Genomic DNA, 21,556 nt, shown 5'->3' on the forward strand with positions numbered 1-21,556 from the left:
TAACATGCTGTTCTAGACTGGCCTCCATGCAAACGGCAAGGATGGAATGTTATGTTTTGATGAGATCAGTGTTAATTTTGTCGACTAAAAATATTCGTCGACAGCCTTTTTTCATGACAAAAACTAGAGTAAGACTAACAAAAATAGATCTGTGATGACTAAAACTGACAAAAACTGACTTTAGTTTTTGTCAAAATGACTAAAACTAGATTAAATGTATTGTAGTTTTCATCATGACTAAAATGTGACTAAAGCTAACATGCCTTTCATTTAAAGACTAAAACTAAAAATAATAATAGCTGCCAAAATTAAGACTGGATGGCATCATAGTCAAAGGCAGAGGGTGGAATGTTGTTGAAGCTGGGGATGTTGGGGCCTTTTAGTGCCTTCCAGTTTATCTTGGAGATGCATCATAAAAAGATGTGCTCTGAACTTGGAATTCTGTCTCGGAAACTCAGAGCAATGTCGGTAGCCTGAATTAGAAACTTGATTTTAGGTAACTGGGGAAGGGCTTCATATCAGGCTTCACCCGGGACCATACTCCTGGAACAGGCCTGGTTGAAAGTGGTAAAAACAAACCAAACTAAAAGGAGATACTGGAGATGGTAAGTAAGCATGAAGGCAGAGATGATAGATCTAGAACCCTGATGGGAGATCTGTAGAAAAGACGAATAACCACAGGTTTGGTAGGCTCTAAAAGGGTGTTTCATAGAGGGGCATGATTGAGTGGATGAAGTCATTGAGGCTTTGGCCACTTCTGGAGGGAGTATTTGGACCACAGCCCTTTCATTGATAACTTTATCAACATACAAGAATTCAAATTCACATTTTCAGTGGTTTTGACTCTTCCATTTTAAACACCAAACCTTTAATTGCCTTTATTAATTCTATTGATTTCTACCTCAGTATCGATACAAGGGTTTCCTCTTGTTTACTATATTTTAAGCCTGTTTTTTTTTTTTTTTTTTTTTTACAAATGTATAGTTTAAGAAAAATAAAAAAATCTTATCTTTTTGTCATACACCTCTTAAATCTAGCCTAACTTTATTCCCCTCATTTCCACTATATCATCTAGAAAAAATATATGATTATATTTTAATGGTCTAAGATCGAGAAAACAAAATAATATAAATATTTCATTTAAAATGTTTTCTTAGAAATATGAGTAAAAAATACACATTTTAAATAATTCTTAAAAAAACAAGTATATATGATTTTAAATAAATAAACTTCGTCGAACTCTATTCGATAGTTTCCACCCCGCCCTCCCGTGCTGCCAGTCACATGATGGATGGCAGACGGCGATGAAAATATCGAACGCACCCCCTTTCAGAGCAGAGGAAACGGGATGCAGGCTAGCTTCAGTAACGGTTACGGTTTTTACTCTCCGGTTTCTTCTCCTCGGTGATGATGGCATATCAAAACTGTGCACAGCGGAGGTCAGAATCAGTCCCGGTGAACGGTTACCGCTGTCCCCGCTTGGCGGGAAACCCTGCGGCGTGTCTGTTTGCTGTTTAGGTTAGCCGCGGAAGCTAACATCAGCCTGTGTATTTTTAACGGGAGTTAGCCTCCGAGGCTAACCGTTGAATCTGAGCGGGGCTGCCTGACGGGATGGACCGAGAGGGGCTTCAGTAGGACAACCGGAGCCGGCCAACCTGTGAAGATGCGCTAACGGAGGCAGCTAACGCCAGGCCCGAATACCAGCACACTACCAGCCCTCCGTGTTTCCTTCCTCACAGGACTACAACTCCCAGAAACCCTCACTCCTTCAATGATCACAATGGAGTCAACCCTGAACCCACTGCCTCAATTCACTGAAAACTCCTACAAAAGTAAGAAAACAAACATTTTTACAGGATGAACTATCCCAGGGATGGGCAGTAAGCACCGTGAAGTCACATTTCTGTATTTAATTTAGCTGAATGACTATTTATCTGGGTACTTTTGATTTTAAAGGAATAAGAAATGTTTGTCACACACCAGAATTATTCATTATGACGCGATTCCAGTTGTAATAAAACAGCATTGTAGCCTGTTAAATACCACAGCAACAAAAATGGCAGTCTGAGACTCCCAGTAACTGCCAGTTCTTCATGTTTGATTGCCAGAAATTGCAGCCAACTCCTAAAAATACTCTTTATTTTGCAAAACCATTGTCAGAATTTCTGTATATTGAGATTGTCAAAATGCTTGATACTCTTAAATCCTATTGCTTTCAAAATAAGCCTCAATTTTCCATTAATTTTGTAGTCACTGGTTGCAGAAAAGCACAAAAGCTTCATCATGTTCAGTCGTATTTCCTACAAAAAGAAAGAGCATGTCCAGGTTGCACAAATTCATTGCAAACATTAAGAAAGGCAGGTAGAACTGACATGGAAACCCTCAAACCTCACCTGTTCCACCCACTTTTCTTAATCTGGTGAATGTATTTGTGCAAGTTAGACCATGTGCAGAAGTTTTCCTGCAGTTTTTGAGAATTTAAAGCAGAATTTGCCCAATATTGGGCATCCAGGACGTATATTTTTGTTGCTGTTGTATCAACCAAGTGTCACTATCGTTTAGATTTCACTAGAGTCCTGTTTTTTGACATGGTGTCATGTTCCTTACAGTGACGGAGGAGGACGTGAAGAGGCTGATTGAGTTCAGGGCATCCAACGAGGCTCTGTTCACCGGGAAGAGAAACTCTGCAAAGATAGCCTGGAGGTACGACTCTTAACTAGGGATACACAATTTTATCGGCAGATATCAACACTTCTGCCGATATTTACATCTAATATTTTGGCCATGAATATCAGCATATACTGACTGTAAAATCTGGGCATATATAGCAGTGATAGCCACATGTGGCTCTTTAATGTCTTCATTTAAAATATTATTCCCCCAGAAAACCTTAAAAAGGTGAAACTTTTTTGCCCTTTATCACCATTTTTTGCCACTTTTAATCTATTTAAGCAACGTTTTGCCATTAAATACCACTTTTTTCCTACTTTTTTTTTAACCCATTTTGCCACTTTTTTCAAATTTTTGTCACTTTTATCCCATTTTTGCTCATTTAAGCTACCTTTTGCCATTAAAAACACTTTTTCCCCTACATCTTTCCCATGTTGACACTTTTCTTGCAACTTTGTACCCATTTTTTTTAACACTTTTATCCAATTTTTGCCCTTTTTCAATTTTTTCTCCCAATTTTCACCCACTTAATTTTCCTTTTATCATTAAATACCACTTTTTTCCTAGTTTTTGCCCATTTTAGCCACTTCTCTTTGCCACTTTTATCCCATTTTTGCCCTTTTCATCATTTTTTCACCACCTTTCACCCTTTTAAGCTACTTTTTGTCCATTAAATACCATTTTTCCCCTGTTTTTCCACTCTTGACTGCTTTTTGCCCATTCATGTCACTTTTCGCTCATTTTTTTCCACTTTTGCACTATTTTTGCTTCCTGTTACTCATTTTTTTGTCACTTCTCACCCACTTTTGCTACTTTCTGACCCTTTTTCCACATTTTCTCTCTATTTTCACTCATTTTTGCTGCTTTTTGACCATTTTTGCCACCTTTAACTTATTGTTATTGCTACTTCAAGCTGTTTTTGCCACTTTTCACCACTTAGATTGTGGCTCTTGCAAAGGTATTTTTCAACAGTTTGGCTCTTTGGTTGAGTAACACTGATCTCTACTAATAAATTAGTGGAGTTTTAGTCTGAATCAGCAGACTTAGGTGAGATGAGGTCTTTTTCTTTATTTATCCTCAATCTTTAAACTTCAAAGTGTTTTTAAGGACTAAAGTTTGTTTCCTTGGTCATCCTTTAACCTTAAAGTGTCCAAAAGGACTGAATACTTTTTTTTCTAAAAGAATATTTAGGCTAAATATCAGTACCGATATCAGTTAAAATGAATCTGTAAATATCGGCAAAAATCCAATATCATGCATCCCTACTCTGAACTTTTTATTTTAAGACTTTATTTTGGTAAATTTCCCCTCAGCTGACCTTACTGTTTGTTCCTCAGCACCATCCTGAAGGGTCTGGGTCTGGAGGGGAAGCTCACCGCTGACCAGATCGCCAAAAAATGGGACAACCTGCGGACGAAATACAAGGTAATGAAATGCCATATGGTGGTCAAACAGATGTGATAGGAGTACCAAGCATGTTTCACTGGCAGAGGGTAGCAGGAGGAAGTGGAGGTCTAGATGTGCATGCAGGAAGGCCTGTCAGTAGTGGGTTGTTTACTCAATTTATGACTTTTTTGTCTTAATTTTTTTTTCTTTCATAATCTTTGTCTCTTAAAGCTCTTTGGTCTCTGTTTCTTGTGTTTGGTTCCATTCTCCTGTCCGCTCCAGGACCTGAAGCAGCCCTACCAGGGTCAGGAGCACATTGGAGGGGTGGTGGAGTCCTGGCCGTGGTTCCACATCATGGATGAAGCCATGCAGGGTCGCCTTTACAACAGTAACCTGGTGCTGTGCCCGGAGAACGCCAACAACGCCGCTCACCGCTGTAATAACCAGCAGAACCAGAGCCAGGAGAACACCGACATCCTGGAGTTTCTCATCAAAACAGAGATGGAGGACACGGTAGCAGCAGAAACCGCAGAGGATGATGGGACGGTTCAAACAGAGGCTCCGCCTGCTGAGGGAGTCCCCATGGGCTGGAGGAGGATGAGCGAGTGCTCGTACAAAAGTAAGCAGACAGCGAAGATGACGGATCTAAAGATGAAGCTTCTATGGTTTATTTTATGAGCTGCTCAGGTGTTTTCATGTTTGCTCGTCCTTCTCCTGAACTGTTTGATTCGGTTCAGAATTAACCGTGTGTTGGCTGGCTATTTACTCGTGTTTGTCTCGTTCACAGTGAGTGAAACGGAAACAGAACGGATGATCAAACTTCGAGCTGCTAACGAAGCTCTCTTCACTGGCAGGAAAAACTCAGCCAAGCCGGCCTGGAGGTGAGAAAACACTCTGATTTACGGTCCTTTAGTGTGTTTACTATCCTTTATTTTTAATCAATGCACTCTTAAAGAAGCTGATATTTGCACCTGTAATGTAATAGAGTTTTTTTTCACCTACATGGGTTTATTTCAGACTCACCCAGAGTCTTTCGAACTGCTTAAACTTGAGTCTGGTCTCTTGCAGAGCGATCCTGTACGAGCTGGGGCTTCAGGGCAAACTGACCACGGATCAGCTGGCGAAGAAGTGGGACAATCTGAAGAGGAGATATAAGGTAGGTCAGACCTTTCCATGGCTCACAGTCACGTCTCAGTGCAGGAGATAAAACCCTCCGTAAGGAAGCACACATAGGAAGACTTTCAGGACCTTTTAGGGTGCACTCACCATGCCTGCTAGCTTTTGTGGCTCGGTTGGAGGTTTGCTTCGACACAGTATGATTGTTTATGCATGAGTGTGGACATTATTCATGATCAAACTTACTCTATGGAGACATCTAGGAGTGTAAGAAGGCCGTATCTGACCAAAACGACAAGGAAAAAGCCACAAAGTAAAAGTTGCAGTCAAGTATGCTGCTGTTTTCATCTGAATAGTTTGGTCTTAATGTCAGATCAGAAGAAGTCAAACAGGGATGCTGGAATTATGAATGCACGATATTTCTTCTTTATAAAGCAAGCTAACAGGAAGTGAGTGAGGAAAGAAAAACTCCTGGTACCTTGGCATCTCCCTCTATCCTGTTTTTTTCCTTGTTTCTGTTAGGGCTGAACCATATGCAAAAATAATCTAATAGCAATTTTTTCCTGCAATATTGCGATATGAAATGTGATTATTTATGTTCCTAATTTTTCTGTTGTTCAACAAACATGAGCAAGAAATCATTCTATATTCTAACAAGTACAATATCAGATCAGTTCAACTAGGGCTGAATTTAGAGTCAAATATCTTACTGCCATTTTGGCTCACATAGAAATGTTGATATCAGTTGCTTTATTGAAGGGGATGATCATTTCTCATACTCTCATTTGATGAAGAAAAATAAATGCATGAGCAAGAAAAGTAAGATTTTTGTAAAAAAAATAAAATAAAATAAAAAAGATACTTGAAGGTTTGAATAAGGTATAAAGTAGTGATACTGTGGCTCTTTTATGTCTTCATTTTAAATATTATTCCCCCAGAAAACCTTAAATAAGGGAAACTTTTTTTGCCCTTTCTCACCATTTTTTCCCACTTTTCACCCATTTAAGCAACGTTTTGCCTATGAAAACCACTTTTTTGTCCATTTTTGCCACTTGTATCCCATTTTTGCCTGTTAGGGCTATCTTTTGCCATTCAATACCACTTTTTCCCTACTTTTTTTTCTAGGGATGCACGATATTGGATTTTTGCTGATATCTGATATGCCGATATTTTGAAACAAATTTTGGCCGATACCGATATTTACTTACATTTTTTTCCACTGTCATAAACACCAATTCTATCATGGACTACAATTTTTTTTTTAAATATTGGTAGTCTATTTTTGTACAAACTGACAAAACATTTGATTTTTATCAGAACTGAAGGATATATTGTTGTTTTTTTTTTCAAATACAGCCATACACTAATGACAAACTTACAGTGATGTCTTTGGGTTACATGTGTATTACATGCTTACATGTATTTTTAACAGTACAGCCAAAGTCATCTGCATTTTTGAGGGCAATAAGCAGCAGCACAATAACCTGCTGACACTGAGCTCCACAGTGCAAAAAAGAAAGAGCTTATAAATTTAGACTGATTGTCCTTGTTACTCAGCCAGTTTGCAGGATGGCTCCCTGAGATACTCCTGACAAAAGGCTTTAAAAAACAACAACAAATTATTCTTAAATGCAAAAAAACTAGCTATAGTTGAGAGCTTAATTATAATTCTACATTTCTGAGACTCAAGATGAACAGAAATAAAACTTCAACTAAAGTAATTCTCCTGATTCTGCTTTAAACAGCACAAACTAACTAAGCAACAAGTTTAATGGGCATTTCACTGTAAACAGCACTGTGACAACACAGTGACACAAACATCTCCAATGCTGGACACACCTTTGTGCACCTTCGTGTGTGCACGGGAGACGGCACACAGAAGTCCGTCGTTGCTTTTGCCATGTTTCGCGCATGTCACGTAGGACGACATGCATGTTCTTGTTATCTCTATTTTCAGTGTCCCAAACATGTTAGCAAAAGCAGCTGCAACTGCGGCTGCTGAGTCAGCACTCCTGTGAGTGTAGGACAGACTTTTTAAGAGTGAAATCCTCATCTATCCACGGAGGCAGTGAGGCTAAACGTGATGATGTCTATATACCGTGGTGAAGCTAATATGTTTAGCTTTACCGAGTTTTTCAGTTCAGGTAAGGCTATAAGCGCCTACTAGGTATAATGTAGCAGGGCTTTAAATGCACCATAAGCCGGTATATTCCACCACGCTGAAAGGCTGATTATCAAGAGCTATGAATTCAATGATTTTCCTGTTCAGCTCCTTACCTTTGGGTGGTCACTGCTGTATTTTTTAGCTTTGTTGAATGACTGAAATAGAGGCTGCCACTGAGTTTTCCCTGGCACAAAGTTTTGTCATTGTTTATAGTCCTTGCAGTCATCAGGTTGGTGGTTTTTTAGATGCGAAATTAAACTGGTGGTGTTAAAGGCATGTTGTCGAGCTCCTCCACACATCTGATGTACTTTACAAGCGATGCAAACAGCAGCTTTGCTGTCTTGTTCCCACTCCTCAGACTTTTCCCACCCAGCTGACATGTTGTTTATTGTTGTTGTTGGCACACGTCTGGCGTCATCGCGTGCGCTTAATTATGACATCACATTATCGGCCATACACATGTAAATTTTACTATCGGCCGATACCGATAATTAACTTTTTAAGCTATTATCGCGGATACCGATATACTACCGATAATATCGTGCATCCCCATTTTTTTTCCCATTTTGCCACTTTTTGCAGGTTTCTTCCCATTTTTTGCCACTTTTATCTCATTTTCGCCCTTTTTTCTCTGCATTTTCACCCATTTGAGCTCCCTTTGTCATTAAATTCCACTTTTTCCTAGTTTTGCCCATTTTAGCCAATCTTGACAGCTTTTTCCCCATTTTAATCACTTTTAGCTATTTTTTTTCATGGTTTTGCCGCTTTTGGACCATTTCATGCCAACTGTAACTATTTTTTGTCACTTCTCACCAATTTTTGCTACTTTCTGACCCTTTTTCTACTGTTCCTCCCCTTTTTCGCCCCTTTTAACCCAATTTGGTTGCTTTTTGACCATTTTTTGCCACCTTTAACTTATTTTTATTACTACTTCAAGCTGTTTTTGCCACTTTTCACCTCTTAGATTGTGGCTCTTGCAAAGGTATTTTTCAACAGTTTGGCTCTTTGGTTGAGTAACACTGGTATAAAGGATAAAAAAAGAAAAAAGATTGTATCAAACTGGTATTTTCACACTTTTCAGGTTAAAGAAATATTGCACTGTCTGCAATTTGAATACTGCAGCATGCCATACTGCGATTTGGTCTAATTTGTGATTAATTGCCCAGCCCTAGTTTCTATGCAAGTGGGGGAAATTGGAATGAGGAGGAAAAGATAGACCGTGTTGTACTGCGTTGTTTGTGGATGGTCAGAATACTGTGATTGGATTTACTCAAGGAGTTTTTTTTTGTTGATGCTCACTACAGCTTCAGACTGCAGATAGAGCCCTTAATAAGTGTAGTATTATGACATCATGATGTAGAGGTCATCATGCTGAGGCTGAGCATGGAGCGATGTGAGTCTGGACTAGGGAAGGAGGGACAGTCGCGCTCTGACAGTTTGGTAATACTGACCTGCAGACTTCTCTGTCTACCAGGAGCTGAAGTTTCCTGCCAGAGGCGTGGAGACGAACCCGAGCTCCTGGCCCTGGTTCTACAGAATGAACGACGCCATGGAGGGCCGGTTCGCAGGGGCGGCGCCCATCCTCACGCCTATCGTGGAGGACGAAGATGAGGACTGCGAGCCGCTGTCTCCGACGCCGAAGAAGCGAGCGAGGCGGAGCCGAGGAGGCATGGCCGAGTTTCTGACGGAGTCTGAGATGGATCTGCTGGTGGACAACGAAGAGAAGAACGGATCAGCGGCGCTGGGAGAGCTGCACCGCATGGCCGAGTTCTCCTACAAATGTGAGAACAGCTGTACAACTACATGAGATGCATTGTGGGTAATGTCAGGATCACTATTCTACAAGGAAGACTGACTGAAGTTAAATCCATAGCTCCAGTTTGGATGCCTCCTTTTATCTGTCAAAAACTGCTCATCAAAATAAATTGTTTATTTGACTAATTATTTAATTATTCATCCATCCCAGAAGATCAGAAATAAAGTCGATTATGTCACGCTGCACCAGCGGAGGTTTTACCTTCAACAGAGAAAACTAAAAGATGAGAACTCTGATGTGATGAAAGAAAGAAAAGTAAAACTTTGTCTCCTGTAATAATCAGACGGATCAATTCTTTCCTCCCAGCTACACCTTGACCCAAGAAAGGTTCATTTTTAAACTAGGAAAGTTCAAGTGACCTCTGTTTCTGCAGGACAACCATGTGGAGCAGGGGTGTCAAACTCGAGGCCTGGGGGCCAAATTCGGCCGGTGGTACAGTTAAATCTGGCCCGCAAAATCAAATCCTATTTTAACTCTAACTGGCCCACCAGTATGAGGTCTGCAGAGTTCCTCCGGTCTAAAAATGTAAACTTTACCTTGTTTATTTAAAAATCCTTGTAAAGTCACAAAATTTTGAAAAAGAAAGAATAGAAATAATAAGATAAAAGGTCAGCCATGTGGGAAAATGTGTTTTCATTTCATATTTTTACATTAAAAATTAAAAATTTTAAGTCATACTTTGAAGTTTAAAACTCATAATATTAAATTTTATTTCATTTTTTGACCATTTTTACTTCCAAGTTTGACCTAAAATCCAATATTTTGACCTTTGGGACTCATCATTTAAATTTCTATCTCATATTTTGACCTTTAAAAATTATGATTTTAAATTTTATTTTACATTTTGACCTTTTCAACTCCTAAGTTTGAACTCAAATCCCACATTTTGACCGTAAAGACTCAAAATGTAAAATTGTGTATCTTTTTTACCTTTAAAACTAATGATTTCAAATTTTATCTCATATTTTGACATTTAAAACTCCTAATTTTCAGATTTGACCTCATATTTTGAGCTTTATGATTTTAACTCTAGCTTGTATATTTGCCTTTTAAAAACTTTATTTTGACTGATGATTTCATGTGTCGAGTTTGTTGTTTTTATCTCTGATTTAAGCCTTCGGTTCATTATTGGTGAAAATGAGGATGACAGTTTCTGTTTAGTTGTTGACCCTGTTAGGCCCTCAGGTTAGACCTAAATCCAGAATCTGGCCCCTGAGTCTGACATCCTTGATGTAGAGTTTTTTAAAAAAGGTCAACAAAGTCAAAGATTCAAGGTGATGAGATGTTGTCAGGTAAACGTGTTGATGTTCGCTCTTCATCACAGTGACTGAAGACGACACCAGACGTCTGATCGAGCTCCGAGCGGCCAACGAGTCTCTGTTCACCGGGAGGAGAAACACCGCCAAACCTGCCTGGAGGTAACGGAGCAAAAATCAGACCACATATCAGTGAGGATCATCACCAACCATCAGATTCATCATGCTGCTAAATAAAGGATTTATAAACAGTTTTATTACTGATTCATGTCTGCAGGGGCATCGTGAAGGAGATGGGTCTGACGGGGAAGATCACACCTGACCAGGTGGCCAAAAAGTGGGACAACCTGAAGACCAAGTTTAAGGTGACAACAGTCAGCAGTTGGGTTTAATAAATGTTATTTATGTAATGTTTGTTTGTATGGGGACAAGTAAACGCTGCACACACTACAGCATTTACAGACAGAGATAATCTGCCATGCCTGTCCCTGGTTGGGTCTTTAAAATACAGAAAACTCAAAATAAAGGTGAACAACCAGACTTTGGACAGAAGGATAACAACCAGATCTTTAAACATCCGTGTGATTCTAGTAAAAAATCAAAGATTTACACTGATTTTTATACAATGGTTAAAAACACCCAATATCAGCTAAATTACTGTTTTCTATGTTCAAATTATTTCAGGCAAAATAGTCTAAAATGCAAATAAACATCGAAAACATCCTGATTCACTGCTGCAATTAAAACAAGAATTACTTCAAACTTTTTTAGACTAGTGATACTCAACATGTGGCTCTTTTGTGATAATTTGTGGCTCTTTTATGTCTTAATTTGAAATATTATTTCCTTTTTTGCCACTTTTCGCCCATTTAAGCTGCTTTTTGCAATTAAATGCCACTGTTTCCCATTTTGCCATGCTTTGATGCGTTTTGCCCATTTTTACACCTTTTTGCTGATTTTTGCACATTTTCTTTTTCTTCACTTTTCACTCATTTTTTGCCACTTTTGGACGATTTTTGCTACCTGTAACTCATTTTTTAACCACTTTTCAGCCATTTTTACCTTCGCCAAGGAGGTTATGTGATCAGGTCAGTTTGTTAGTTGTTTGTTTGTTTGTTAGCAACATAACTCAAAAAGTTGTGGACGGATTTTCATGAAATTTTCAGGAAATGTCAGAAATGGCACAAGGAAGTACTGATTAGATTTTGGGGCTGATCTGGATCACCGTCTGGATCCAGGAATTTTTTAAAGGATTCTGTACTATTGGGAGATAGAGCTAATGGTGGAGCTCTGCGCTGTTACCCCTTTACACCAGGAGATGGCAGACATGAATAACTACAATCTCAGCAGCATTTTTGGGTGTGTTTCTACTCAAAGTTTTGGAGTTTATAGAGTTTTAAAGACGCACGCCTGTTCGAGGAGATGAGTCGTAGCATAACAGAGAGAAAGACAGCGAATTGTAGCGAGAATACTCACAATGCTGGGAGGAATAGAGGAATATTCACCCTCTGCCATGACTTACAGTCGTCCGGTGAGACTGTCAGTGCATCTGTTGGCACCGGCAGGCAATGCTTCCACCATGACAGTCCACCTGTAGCAAAGCCAAAGCTTCACCTCTCTGTGTCTCCACCCTACCGGGGAGAGAGTAATAGGCAAGTGCCGTGATGGGGGGCACATGGGGACCGATCCAGGAATTTATTACAGGATTCTTCACTGTTGGGAGATGGGGCTAATGGCGGAGGTCTGCGCTCTCTGAGTGCTTTTCTAGTTTCATTCTGTCATTGTGTGATGCATGTTTCCACGTACATATGATACATGTCTTGTATGTAATAATTGTTGTGTGCCCTTGTGTTCTTTGTTTTACTGGTATATATGATTGTTCTTGTTGCCACTTTTATCCTTTTTACAGTTTTTGTCCATGTTTTTGCCACTTCTCACCCATTAAGCTGCCTTTTGCAGTTAAATTCCATTTAATTCTCATTTTTCTATCTTTTTGCTGGTTTTTGCCCATTTTAGTCACTTTTCACTCTTTTTTGGTCACATTTTTGCCAATTTTGGACCATTATTCTCACCTTTAACTCATTTGTTTTTGCCATTTCTCACCCATTTTTGCCACTTCTCCCCACACTACTTTACTCTCAGTGTTAGCCCCTTTTTGCCTATTTTTGCCACTTCTCACCCATTTAAGCTGCCTTTTGCAATTAAATGCAGTCTTTTGTCCATTTCCACAACTTTTTCTCTGATTTTTCACCATTTTTCCCACCTTATATTAGATTTTTGCCACTTTTTGACAATTTTTTGCCACCTTTAACTTAAATTTTGGTCACTTCCCAGCCATTTTTGCCACATTCTGCCCTTTATCACCACTTTTCTCCCAGAGTTTGCAGCTTTTTGAACACTTTTGCCTCCTTTAACTTATTTAAATTTCCATTTTTCACCACTTAGATTGTGGCTCTTGCAAATGTATTTTTCAACAATTTGGCTCTTTGGTTGAGTAACACTGGTTTAGACAAATATGTGTAAAAATGAGGCCGGATAAACAGAGAAATCTCAGACCTCCGATAAGAACCTTCTACCTTCTCCTCATATTTTCTAAATAAATAAGATTCTGTTGGCTCTTTTATCACTCTGGTTTTAACTTTTGTTTCTTTCAGCTTTTTAACTTCAGGAACATTGTTGTTTGCAGGATCTGAAGTTTCCTCCCCGGGGGATGGAGGGTCAGACTAACCCCGCCTCCTGGCCCTGGTTCCAGCTGATGAGCGACGCTCTGGAGGGACGTCTGGCGGGAAAAGCTCCCAGGGTGACGCCGGTGTGGAGCAGCGAGGAAGACGGCGTCTTTGTCTCGTCTCCGCCCCCCGACAGAGACTGTCCAATGGTGGAGAGGAGCAGCGTGTCGGAGCTGGAGAGCATGGTGGGCGGGGACAACGCCGAGGCCGATGGGAACGTGACGTACATCGACGCCAGCGGGGAGGAGTGTTCGACCCCCTCAGACCTCTCCTATAAAAGTAAGACGGAAAAGATTTGATCTTTTTTAGTCGAGATTTTTAAGGCCTTTTCACAGAATTTAATGTTATTTTATAAATTTGCTGTTGATTTTTAATGTCTTTATCTTTTAAAAGCTATAAAAGTGGAATATTTAATCCTGTTTTTACTTTATTATTAAGGCATGCTCTTATATTTTGATGACTAGAGTTTGTTGATTTGGATTAGGAGATCTTTAATCCCTAGATTCTAAAAATAATTTATTTCTTATCTTTAAATTGTGACGGCAGACGGCATAGCAGTCAGGTCCCATCTTCCCTCTGAAAATATTGTAAAGTTATAGAATCAAAACCTGGGCCGTGTGTTTCAGCAGGAGTTTGCCTGTAACTCTGGGTGAATAAAGACCGGAAACGACCCATTTTTAGGTTTCTAGGGCTTCTATTTTTGTCACCATGCTATAAAATCTATCAGTTAAATTTTATTTTGTGATGGTATTTTATTGAAGTTTATTTGCTGATATTATGACGACCTAAATGCAGAGCACTGGCTCAATTGCTCTAAAGCATTTTCATTTTTGGTCAAAGGAAAAGTGTGTTGTCGACTGGATAAAGATGGTTTTTGTGCTCTTTTTATTGGGTTATGCTGCCCCCTGTAGGAGGTCTGAGGGAACTACAGAGCTGAGTAGCTGTAGAAACTATTAAAGTTGATTTATCAGTAGGAGGAAAAAAGAGATTTAGACATCGCTATGACAACCCAAACCCTAAATAATTACGTTCACAAACATCTGATTTTTTGATTATTTATTGACCTGTGTAAATAAATTTAACCCATTTGAATTCATTTTTGTTATCAGAAAGATTGTTTTAGTCCGTGTATTTGTACAAACATGCAGTTTACCACGGCTATAAAGGGCTGGGAAACTTTAAAACTAGGGCTGGGTATTGGCACTGATTTCCTGAATCGATTCGCTTTCGATTCACAAGGTCCCGATTCAATTCGATTTTTGATTCGATTCAATATCGATTTATTGAGGGATATTTCAGCTACAGTACCTGTTTTGCTTGAATATGCAAGGATGCAAGGGGGTCTTAGAGAACTAATGGCAGAAATTGTACCCTCAGTTAAATTATTAATGAGAAACCTTCTAAGTAGGTCTAATATTTAAAATGTTAAAGTTCACACTAAAAAATGACCCCAAACTTGTTTCCTGAAAAAAACTTTTTATTGACCAACACATTTGATCAATCAACATAATAAACTGAAACATAGACTTAACAGTCAGTAATAAAAAATTGATCTTTGAAAAAAATTAATCAGTATTGAAAATTCAAACAAAAAATTGATCAAATTTGAAAATCTTTTTTTTTTTTTTTTTACCCAGCCCTATGTAAAAAGATTGAAAAGTGCCTTTAATTTGTCACTGAAAACCCTGCATTTGTACATCTCATTTATTTAGAAATGGATCTGTTTTTAAAATCTTTTTTAACCCTTTGCGACCTTTTAAAAACTGCACACACATGTCCCTGGGGGACATTTTCTCTGAATGCTATCATTTGTATCTATTTTGAAAACATTTGTTTTTTTGTCACCTCCAGCTCTGATCATGACATAGAAAAAGGTAATTTTCAGGATTGTTTGTGTTTTTAATCCTTTAAATGCCTGTGTATTTAATTTTCAATTCAGCAGAACATAAATATAATAAGATATTTTCTATATAGAAAATGCTATGTGGATTTTTTTTTATTATCAAAGACGGTCATACGTCATCATTTTCCACCAACATCAAGTCTGATGCATTTTTATTTTAGTGTGGTGTCCAGAAATGGTTGGAAACTATGCGAAAGATGGACCGCTAGGAAACGTTTTGACCCCTACATTATATGGTTGTATTCATATATATAGATCTATATATATAGATATATATAGATCTATATATATATATATATATATATATATATATGTGTGTGTATAAATTTGTTTTTTTGTAATCACCTCCAGTTCTAATCATGACATTAGAAATCTTTGGTAATTTTCAGGATTGTGATTTAATCAAATACATTTCGAATGCCTCATTGACAGTGAGCCACCGCTTCATTTTCACAAGTGAGTGTGAAGTGACAGCCCTCAAATCTAACATGCAGAACCCAAGTTTATACTCATATCAACTCCCACAGACATTTCTATTTTATTTCTTTATGCTTTAATTTCACAGAGCTATTAAAAAAATCCCACTGTGTGTCTTTTAAGTGCCCTACAGATACATCCTTGGCCCAAAAAGGGTAATAGCGCCATCTGGTGGCTAATAGTAAAAATTGCAAGTCTAAGGTCCCCATTCAAAATTTCATCACAGATAATGGCAGTTAAAGTCACACATGGTATTGCAAACTTGCAATCAAGATAATCAGTTATGATGGGTTTAAATGGGCGAGTTTTGTCCCCAAGGGATTTATACGCAAGTATTGTTCCTGAGCACAATACCAAACTGGTCAATGTAATGATTTGGTTTGAAAAATTAAAAATGAGTAAAAATGCACATCTTTGTGCAGTTTCATGCCAATCGCATCAACAGAACACAGACTGGTTCCAAAGTTACAAAACAGAATGCAGAGTATGTGCCCAGGTAACCTAAGGGTTAAAGCTTTAGTACTAAAACGTCTCGCAGTATCAAACATTTTGACCTCCTTGGTCCTCTGACCCATCTCTAACCATGTTTCTGCTGCAGTGACGGATCAGGACACTAGGAGGATGATCAAACTACGAGCCGCCAACGAGGTGCTCTTCACCGGGAGAAGGAACGCCGCTAAAGCTGCCTGGAAGTAAGATTGATCGATCATTACGAACGATTAGGTCTTTATTGTCAGTCTGCTCTGATGTTCATGAGGTCGGTTTTATCTCAGAGCCATCCTGAAGGAGCTCGGCCTGCAGGGGAAAGTCTCCACCCACCAGATGGCGAAGAAATGGGACAATCTGAAGAGGAGATATAAGGTAAGAAATAAACGAACGGCGTCCTAACGTTGGCTCTGCTCCAGACTCTCTGGCTGCTATTAGACTCTCTAAAGGCTCAGATATTCACACAGACCTGGGTCTTTAAACATCTGATGACTGGGTTTAAAATCCTGTCATATGAGACTGTTGTGGTGAAGAGGAGGCGGAGCCTGAAGACCAACATTTCAAATAACCACTCAGTTAAAAAAGCTGTTATTTAGATGTCCTTTACATAAAAGTGGAGGAAAAAGGGGATTGTTGGGGAATATTTACAGCCGTGGCTGATTTCACATTAATGTTGAATATTAATGATGAAAAACAACTCATCCTCTCTCTTCTTCCTTCCCCTCCTCTCTCTTTCCTTCCTCTCTCCTTCCTCCCCCTCCTCTCTCTCTCCTTCTTCCCCCTCCTCTCTCTCGTTCCTCCCTATGCTCTCTTGTTCTTCCCTCTCCTCCTTCCTACCTCCCTCTTCTCCTTCTCCTCTCCCTCCCTTATCTCTGCTTCCTCCCCCTTCTCTCTCTCTCCTTCCTCCTCCCTCTCCTTCCTCCCCCTCCCCTCTCTTGTTCCTCTCTCTCCTCCCTCCTCCTCCTCCTCTTCTCTCTCCTTCCTCCTCCTCCTCTCTTTCCTTCCTCCCCCTCCTCTCTCCTTCCTCCTCCTCCTCCTCTCTCTCCTTCCTCCCCGTCCACTCTCTCCCCCTCCTCTCTCTCTTTTTTCCTCCTCCTCTCTCTTTTTCCTCTCCCTCCTCTCTCTCTCTCCTCTCTCTTTTTCCTCTCCCTCCTCTCTCTCTCTCCTCTCTCTTCTTCCTCCCCCTCCTCTCTCCCCCTCCTCTCTCTCTTTTTTCCTCCTCCTCTCTCTTTTTCCTCTCCCTCCTCTCTCTCTCCTTCCTCCCCCTCCTCTCTCTCATTCCTCCCTCTCCTCTGTCCTCCCTCTCTTATCTCTCCTTCCTCCCCCTCCTCCTCTCTCTCCTTCCTTCTCCTCGTCTCTCTCTCCTCTCTCTCCCCCCTCAGGATCTGAAGTACCCTCCTGTCGGGATGGAGAGCGTCGCCGACGGCGCCTCCTCCTGGCCGTGGTTTCACCTGATGAACGAGGCGATGGAGGGCCGCCTGGGGAGCAGCGCCCCCCTCCTCACTCCAGTCACCCAGGACGACGATCAGAACCCAGACCCCACCCCCAGACACCGTTCCCGCTCAGCCCCGCCCCCTCCTCCCTCGGTCACCTCGGACTACGCTCAGGAGGCGTTTGTTGACGCTGTGGATCAGAACCAGCGGGGCCCGGAGGCCTGCGAGGGCCCGCTGGGAGGACTGGAGAGGGAGTGGGAGCTGGTGGAGAGAGAGCGGGTGGTGCTGGAGCGAGAGAGGGAGATGGTGGAGCGAGACAGAGCATCTGTGGAGCGAGAGAGGGCGGCGGTGCAGGCGGAGCGGCTGTGGTTAGAGAGAGAGCGGGCGGCGGTGGAGCGGGACAGGGCGCTGGTGGAGCAGGAGCGAGCGACGCTGGGAAGAGAGAGAGAGGTGCTGGACCAGAGAGCACTGATGATGAACTCTGTGGGACACTCGGGACACCTCAACGCCCTCATGTAGACACTCGCCACGGGGACGGGGAGCGTCTCCGTAGAGACAGACTGGTCTAAGGCAGAGGTGTGAACCTCCTCACACTGACGGAGGAGATCAGAGGTCGAAGGTCGAGACCCGGTTGGATGGTTGTCTTCCACACTGAGGCGCTGCAGGATGGAGAGAACGCTGCACAGTGGTGAACAGGAGAGCTGCACATGCTCAGTAGGATCATCCTGATCAGGATTTATGCCCAGAGGGAAGGGGTCGGGTATTGACCTCGATGGTGACAGTCTAAGTCCATCTAATTCTAATTTATCAGCTCACTGTTATTTTAGTAAGGCCGGCGAGTTTATTTATAGAGAACGGTTCGAACATGAACAGATTTGTAGAAGGACGCTCACAGACGGTTCCAGTCGACGTGTATTAACAGAAGTTATATTTAGAACGACCGACTGAGAGAAAACACGTAGAAAACTAACGATGATCCTGCCAAACGGCGCTGCTGGTAGGAGATGCTAAACCACATCTCCATCAGATGGTCCGGTTTGATTGAGTACAGTTTGGTTTGGTTTTGTTTGGTACGCTAAACCCCAAAGTAGTCGATAAAAGAAAATCTGTAGAGGGGGGTCATGTGACATCAGCGTGGGTCTGCTGTTCCCGCCGCTGAGTGTCAGAAAGTTCCAACAGCTGAATCAATACATTGAAACAACTTTATTTCAGCCTTAGAGTGCCGTCTGTAATAACTCCATCTAGATGACGGTCCCCGTGGTCAGACCAGACCCTCAGCTAATAGAAGCTGTTCATACAAATGTTTGGAGTCACATCAATGAAGACAAGATGAAGCTGGGATATTACAGTAGACTAGAGCTGTCGCCGGACTCTTCCATAATCTCACTCCCGCTGGATTTCTGACCATTATTGTCCACTCCCACCCGCACCTGCAACAGGTGTGTCAGATCCCGCCCACATACCACTCAGATTCTGACATCCATGTTAGATATTCAGAATAACAGACGTGTGTTTTATTAAAGGCAATGTAGATCTGTTCACTGAAGCACCTTCCTGATTAAAGTTTCTCTCTGAATGAAGGAAAACCTAAGAAAACGACCACATCCTCGTCATGCTAATGGTGCCACACACAGATAAAAAGCAGCTGAGAGCCTCAGACTGATTTATCTCCCGGTTATGACTTAGTAATAGCAAGGCCACAGTAATATTTACTGACTTTATTTACATAATCATTTATTTTAGAGTCATACAGAGGTGAAAATGTTCCCTGGAAAGTTTGTGTGTCATAAAAACTGCAGCACACCTCTCAGACAGTAGACTAATCTTTAGTCTTAAAGGCCACGTTTCATGAAAAGGGGTGTTTTTCCCTAAATAACTGCATAACTGCTCAGCATCTCTGCACACCAGTGCATATTTGCAGTGATAGGTCAACAACACAACAAGAGGAGCTAAAAGCTTTTTGGTTTATTTACAAAGTTTTAGTGTTAGTACTGTGGAGCTTTAACAAAGCATCATGCTGCTTACCTGCTGGTAGTGATGAGTATAATCTAAACCCCACTCCTCTGATCTGCAGTTTCAGCAGACAGTAAAATAATATCTAAGGTGACAGAGGATTAGGTATCGGGTCCACATAAGAGACAGAAACCAGATTTATAACCACACATCATAATCCACAGTCCAGGAAACATTTTGGATCTCAGTTTAGTCCAGCTATCCCTCATTTAAGCAGATATTAGTCTCTTTGTCTCTCATTTTCACCCCGTGTCACAGTGACGTCAGTGTAAACCCGCTATTGTTTGTTTAGCCCCACTGTTCAGGGATGGAAAGTTAGCTTGGCCCCCCTAAGGAAGGGTGCTAAAAACTGGCATGGTCCAGGTCCTTTAACTGGGACCCTTTCCAACTTTTGATAACTGCAAATAAATGCGTACCGCGGCGTACCAAACTGATCCAGACCCAGTCGACTCAGTTCACTGTGTTTGTTTACATCGGGCCAGTAGAGCCTGCAGACCATAGATGGAGCAGTTTAATATAAAACCTGCTTTTTTATTTAAAAGGGACAGAGTCTGGAGGAAGAGTCCCCTTCCTTCCAGCTTTTCTTTATAAAGGCGATAAATCCTGATGATTGTGCAGCTCTGCCTGAGTGACGTTCTCTTAAACCACACCTGTATGAAGACTCACCTGGGATATACCTGGGATATTATCGACCACTTTGGACTGAAGATGAAGGAGTGGATTCATATCAAAACTACACTAATGCTTTTATGTGTTTGTCAGAGTTTTATTTATTTACGACACGTTTTTGTATTTTTATTTAAAGTCAGAGGAGCTCCTCGAGTCAGAGAGAAGAAGAAACTTTATAAAAACTTTAAAGACTTTTTGAATGTCTGGATGAAAGAGAGATGAATACTTTACCATATTTCTTAATGTTTGCCTCTGTTTCTGGATGAAGCTGGCTTGTTTCTCTGTTCTGATGCCTTATTTTATATTTATTTCACGTGTTCCGTGACTGCAAACATTAAATTGTGTTTATCACAGGAGGATGTAGCTGATGGGAGGACTCGTTACAAACCACTGAAAGCAGCCCACATCTACAGAACAGACCATTGAAGCTAAATACCAACCAGAGAACACTGAACCGCTTTCATCAGGAATCATGAAACGGTTTTTACATTCATGTTTCTGAATGTTTTCTTTTACCAATGTGAAAAAATACATTAAGTTAACTGAACTACAAATCTGGTGTCAAATCTGATTCTGACTCTAATCCAGGGGTCATCAAGACCATCTGCACAAGGGCCAGATTTATTCTCCACAGAGACCACGGGGGCCGGACCTTCAAATCCACAAAAAAAAAAATCAATATTTTGGTCTGATTAAATTAATATTGTAGTAGTATTAGCATTTTCTTTCAAAATGGAGGACATTTTTGGTCAATACCAGGGAGATCTGTCCTATCTAGCCCCCATTTTTGACACTTTTTACCCTGTTTTGATACTTTTTGCACCTTTTTTCCTCTTTTACCAATTTTTGCAAGATTTTAACCCCTCTTAAACCACTCTTCCTGCATGTTTTACCCACTCTATAATCCATTTTTTGTCACTTTTTAACCCCTTTTCATTATGTTTTTTTCAATAATTGTTGCAACTTTTAAATCAATCTTTGGCACTTTTCAACCATTTTGCCACTCTTAAACCCCTTTTTGCAACTTTGCCAGGCTGTTTCTGCTGTTTTTGACACTTTTAACCCATTTTTGATACTTTTTGCCTCTTTACCTCATTTTTTCCAATTCTTTAGCCCATTTTAAACCACTTTTTTCAGCATGTTTTATCTTGTTTGAGCCACTCTTTTATCCATTTTTGCCACTTTTCTTCTTTTTTTTCCAATTTTTAACCCCTGGTCATTATTCATTGCACTATTTTGCCATTTTTTAATACTTTTTGCCACTCTTTCCCCTCATTTACCAATTTGTTGCAGGATTTAAACCCCTCTTAACCCCTTTCCTGCATGTTTTACCCACTTTTATCCATTTTTGCCACTTTCGCCCCTTTCATTACATTTTTTCAACATTTAAATCAGTTTTTACTTCTTTTGACCCATTTTGCCACTCTTCAACCCTTTTTTA

The 21,556-nt window shown here is 40.5% G+C and overlaps 1 protein-coding gene across 1 annotated transcript; it reads left to right on the top strand.

Annotated features, from left to right (window-relative positions):
- The first annotated feature begins 1,338 nt into the window (after positions 1 to 1,338).
- LOC121515474 lies at positions 1,339 to 20,701 on the top strand. Its single transcript, XM_041796265.1, has 13 exons — positions 1,339 to 1,832; positions 2,610 to 2,703; positions 4,008 to 4,095; positions 4,339 to 4,675; positions 4,844 to 4,937; positions 5,125 to 5,212; positions 8,811 to 9,117; positions 10,477 to 10,570; positions 10,686 to 10,773; positions 13,095 to 13,413; positions 16,113 to 16,206; positions 16,288 to 16,375; positions 17,383 to 20,701. The coding sequence occupies exons 1-13, from the start codon at positions 1,772 to 1,774 to the stop codon at positions 17,950 to 17,952; spliced, it is 2,322 nt and encodes a 773-aa protein (XP_041652199.1). The 5' UTR covers positions 1,339 to 1,771; the 3' UTR covers positions 17,953 to 20,701.
- The last annotated feature ends 855 nt before the right edge of the window (positions 20,702 to 21,556 follow it).

This window comes from Cheilinus undulatus, linkage group 9, assembly GCF_018320785.1.
Source record: "Cheilinus undulatus linkage group 9, ASM1832078v1, whole genome shotgun sequence".
In the NCBI taxonomy this organism is placed as follows: Eukaryota; Metazoa; Chordata; class Actinopteri; order Labriformes; family Labridae; genus Cheilinus; species Cheilinus undulatus.

Excerpts from the sequence above, each read along its gene's own strand:
- LOC121515474 (XM_041796265.1), top strand. The coding sequence starts at position 1,772 with ATGATCACAATGGAGTCAACCCTGAACCCACTGCCTCAATTCACTGAA. Across the intron at positions 9,118-10,476 it reads GGCCGAGTTCTCCTACAAAT|TGACTGAAGACGACACCAGA; the intron begins GTGAGAACAGCT and ends TCTTCATCACAG. Across the intron at positions 10,774-13,094 it reads ACCTGAAGACCAAGTTTAAG|GATCTGAAGTTTCCTCCCCG; the intron begins GTGACAACAGTC and ends TGTTGTTTGCAG.